Consider the following 4,394-nt stretch of genomic DNA (forward strand, 5'->3'; position numbering starts at 1 on the left):
GCCCCCCTTCAACACTGGAGGAGATAAAAGTGGCGAGGGAAGGGCACGTTCCCTACGATATTATTATAAATGTGGAGAATGGTGCCAACTCCAGACCATACATACGTATGGTTTTTTCTTTTTTATTTTTGGGCACTATCATCACAAATGCACGAAATGCATCTCTCTCCATCTTTATTGTAATGCAATATTTTCACCTCCATACATCTTTTAATGCAAAATCTCGTTTGTGATGCAAGGTCATAGAGTTTTTGGCGAAAGCTTCGAGGAGAGATGCTACAAAGCCTTCAGAATAAGAGACGCGATCAGGTGTAAGGTACAACACTGCTCTTCTTGTTTAATTCACACCGTTTCCACAGCGAGTCGATCAAGGCATGCTAGTTGTCTGATTCTGGCCTCCTACGATTTTCTACAAATTGGGTGTCCCCGACTACTCTCTCACATTAAAATTGAAATATTGTCTTTTTACGTTCCACCCTTGTGTAAAAGGGTCGATCCCTACTGCGGAGGTGATTCATGAGCATGGCGCCCAAGAAGAAGCAGGATGCGTATGACGCAGGCGCAACAAATAAGCGCGCCAGGCTAGGGTCACCTCCTCCTTCGAAGAGAAAACCGGCACTCAATTCGCTGGACTGCAACCTTGGTATGATTGATATGCTCCCTCGCTTGTTCTTGTTGAGTGAGTCAGGAGGGAGTCATTGGTAACCGTACTTTCTTGTCTTTGTACCGTGGGTAGATTTTACGGTGGAATCAGATGGAATTACTGGAAGCGCTCTGTGCAACGAAGGGTTTGCCTACTGCTGGTCAGGTGCACGAGCAACTTTTGGTGTGAAGGGAGGCAAGTACTGTTTTGGATGTCGAGTGATTGAGAATCAGCAAGTAATCATGGAGGATACTGCCAAGGATCAGCAAAACCTTTGTAGAGTGGGTCTGTCTAGAGGTGACAGTGATGTTGGCAGTCTTGGTGAAAGCAGCACTAGTTTTGGCTATGGAGGAACCGGGAAGTTTTCACATGGTGGAGATTTCACTGGTTATGGAGGCGTCTTTGGTGTTGGAGATATAATCATGTGTGCAGTTGATTTAGATAATCCATCCAGAGCGAAAGTCTCTTTTGCAAAAAACGGAAAATGGCTTGGAGTGGCTGTCGAATTTGATGCAGGTCCAAGAGGCCTGGACATCGTAGGGGCTCTAGATCACAATAAGGCCATATTCCCTCACATTTTGTTGAAGAATGTGAAGGTCAGAATGTTGCTAAGCATTGATCATGGCCTGCAGCCTCTAGAAGGATTTAAGCCTTGGGATGCAGCTGTGAATGATGGAAATGCTGTGGAGGGTCCACAAGCAACCAAAGATAGTGATTGTGAAGTCATAATGATGGTAGGATTGCCAGGCTCTGGCAAAACCACCTGGGCCCAAAAATGGGTCAGAGAACATGCTGAGGAGCGTTATGTGCTGCTTGGCACCAATGCAGCTCTTGATCAAATGAAGGCAAGCTGGATGACTTGCTTCAACTATTTTCATTTGATCACAAAGCTAATTTTTGGATGTGAATGATTTCCCTGTCTGTCCTGCAGGTGCCTGGTCTTCTAAGGAAACGAAATTATGGTGAGAGGTTTGAGCGTCTGATGGATCGTGCAACAAAAATTTTCAATCAACTCATGGATAGAGCTTCAAAGGCTTCAAGAAACATCATAATTGACCAAACAAATGTTTACAGGAGTGCTCGAATCCGCAAACTTAAGCCCTTTAGGAATTTTCAAAAGGTTTGCTTTGTTGTAAAAGGTTGCTTGCAGTTTGAAGCATTATGACATTCTGATTATAAAGCTGTTTTTCAGATAGCAGTTGTGGTTTTCCCTCATCCTGAGGAACTAAGGAGGAGAACTTGTGCACGCGCCCAAGAAATGGGCAAGGAAGTTCCAGAGGATGCTGTCAGGGAGATGCTAAGTATGTTTCAGCTTGGCTCTTACATGATTGTCCCTTTTCTTGTTAATTGAGCTTGATGTCTTTTATAGAAAATTTTGTGCTGCCAAATTCCAAGGAGATGCTAAACTCAGTGGAGCCGTTTGATGAGGTCAGCTTCACCTCGTCTGACCTTTTCTCCTCTGTCCAAGAAAGGGTTCGTACTTTATGTGCCTCTGTCGCATTGTTTTTACTAAAAATCACTATATGCAGGTGCGTTTCACAGAGTTGCAAAGAGGTGATGCAGAAAGGTACTTGGCAGAGATGAAGAGCGATTCTCCTATAAAAAGCTTCAGGAACTCTTCTTTTGAACGCTATCAAACTGCCCCACAGGACTCAAAATGTTTAGAGCAAGGAGGTTACAGTAGTAATGCTTATAGGCTGCAAGACCTTAGGAAGTCTCCTCATTTGCCAGTTCCTTCTCCACTTTCCCAAGTGCCATATGCACAGGTCCCGTATTCTTCCACTTCACAACCTCATGAGAGATCTCGCTATCGAAGTCCTTATGAGCCATCTTCAAGCTATCTTCAAGGCCTTCCAAATCTCCAGGGTAGACAAACCTCTTATTCAAACCAGTCTCATGGAGAGGACTCAGTTTCCTGTTATGGAGGCTATCAAGAGAATTTTCTAGGTCCAGATGGTTATGCACGAGAAACCTGTGTGAACTCTTTCAGCAGCCATCACAATTTCTACTCCCCGAGGGACAGCTCAATTCCCTCTCGTTATGGATTTCATTCAAACCCTTCGCAAGGTATGTGAGCTTTAAGAATTTGTGGGGGCAAGGCTCAGAGAAGATTGCTTCTACATTAGTATCGCTTTGATTATCTGATAAGTTGTTAATGACAGAATCCTATGGACCAAGCAGTAGAGTTGCAGGGTGTGATAATCCAGCTCAGATTCTCCATTCCACACCTTCGGTATTTTTCTTGTTTTGGGCTGGCTGTGCAATACTGCTCTATGTGCTTTGCTAATTGTGGTTATGCTTGTCATAAACAGGCTGGAGCTTATGCTGGCATCGTTGCGAGAAACAATAGTCGTCCCTATGGAGGTGAGTGCTTGTGTCTACAGTTATTTTTAACAGCACACGTGTGTACATGCTTTTGCATTTGTGCATGCGCATCTGACTGGACTAGAGTGACTTTGTTTTAAGATGCTTGGAGCCTGCAATGTTCTTGATCGTTCATGATTCTCTTTTCAGATTCACATTTACCATCTAGTAGAGCTGGACAGTCATCGTATCGTCGATTTACCATGTAGTAGAGCTGAACAACAAAATCGTATTGTCGATTTTACTGCTGTTAACTAATTACAGGGGTTTTGTTGTGGCTACTGAAGAGTGGTATACTTTCAAATATGGCAAGCATTGTGGCAATAGCTCTCCTGATGTTGTGTGTTCAAATCTCTCTCTCTCTCTCTCTCTCTCTCTCTCTCTCTCTCTCAACTTTATTTACAAAAGTGGACCTCATCATTTGTGTCGATGAGTTTATGGTCGATTTCAAAAGTAGACGAGGTTTGTTGCAAGTCAACTGGATTTACAAGTATCAACATATCAGTCTTGTTGATAGATGTGAGGCTTCACGAGTTGGTTTGGAGCCTTGGGCTGCCTCGCTGTATGATCCCAATTCCATTCTGAGTCTGAGCATGTCACTTTCTGACTGGTATATCATCAGGAAAATACAAAATGGCCATCTAGAGAGGGGATGGCATACCTTGAACAATGAAGGGGGTCTTGGTTTTCTGCACAGGATTTTTGAAGTTGACACAAAATTGGAGAATTTCAATGTACATCCTTCAAATATACTAACCCTAGAATTTTCTCCATATTTTTTATTCATATTTTTTGTAAGTAGTACTCTTCTCAAAGTCCATTTGAGTATGTTGCAAGGAAAGTATTCTCTTTCATTGTTTGTGCTTTCTATTAAAATCTTCCGGGAGGTCTCTTGGTAAAGCTTTCAATAGAGTATGTGACTGCAAAGTAAGCTCACACTACTCCTGTGACTTTTTCAGTCTTGCTTTTTGTTTGCATTGGCCACATTTCGTGCTCACTATGTTACTACAGCTGGTAGCAACCTTTGACCTCCTCCCCTCAAGAGTGGTGGATATATGCCTACGGTTCTCACATTCACATCAACCAAGAACAAACCTGTCTTTTGGGTCAACACTTGGTTTAGTTTTTCTAGTGTAAGATTTAACATTGAGGTGTTCTCCACATTCTCCTAAATTGACAAAGAGCAAATCTCCTCCTGGGTGTCCATGCTAGGGATCAGATTTTCAATGCCAAGCTCTAACTCCTTGGCACGCCAGATAATTTTTATAATTTGGTGAGATTCACTCAAATTTGAAGTAGAGAAGCATTATGTGAGCTTTATCGCAGCTCACAATGTGTAAGTAGCAGGTGTGAGTTTGCATTTTTCTTAGAGAAGCATTTGGAAGTG

The 4,394-nt window shown here is 42.8% G+C and overlaps 1 protein-coding gene across 1 annotated transcript; it reads left to right on the plus strand.

Moving 5' to 3' along the window:
* The first annotated feature begins 469 nt into the window (after positions 1–469).
* LOC147424640 (uncharacterized) lies at positions 470–3,331 on the plus strand. The gene is made up of 9 exons (XM_086500240.1): positions 470–643; positions 737–1,488; positions 1,575–1,763; positions 1,836–1,944; positions 2,013–2,071; positions 2,173–2,710; positions 2,806–2,876; positions 2,956–3,007; positions 3,158–3,331. The coding sequence occupies exons 1-9, from the start codon at positions 517–519 to the stop codon at positions 3,214–3,216; spliced, it is 1,956 nt and encodes a 651-aa protein (XP_086356366.1). The 5' UTR covers positions 470–516; the 3' UTR covers positions 3,217–3,331.
* The last annotated feature ends 1,063 nt before the right edge of the window (positions 3,332–4,394 follow it).

This window comes from Adiantum capillus-veneris, chromosome 25 (assembly GCF_014529385.1).
Source record: "Adiantum capillus-veneris isolate H3 chromosome 25, ASM1452938v2, whole genome shotgun sequence".
Classification (NCBI taxonomy): domain Eukaryota; kingdom Viridiplantae; phylum Streptophyta; class Polypodiopsida; order Polypodiales; family Pteridaceae; genus Adiantum; species Adiantum capillus-veneris.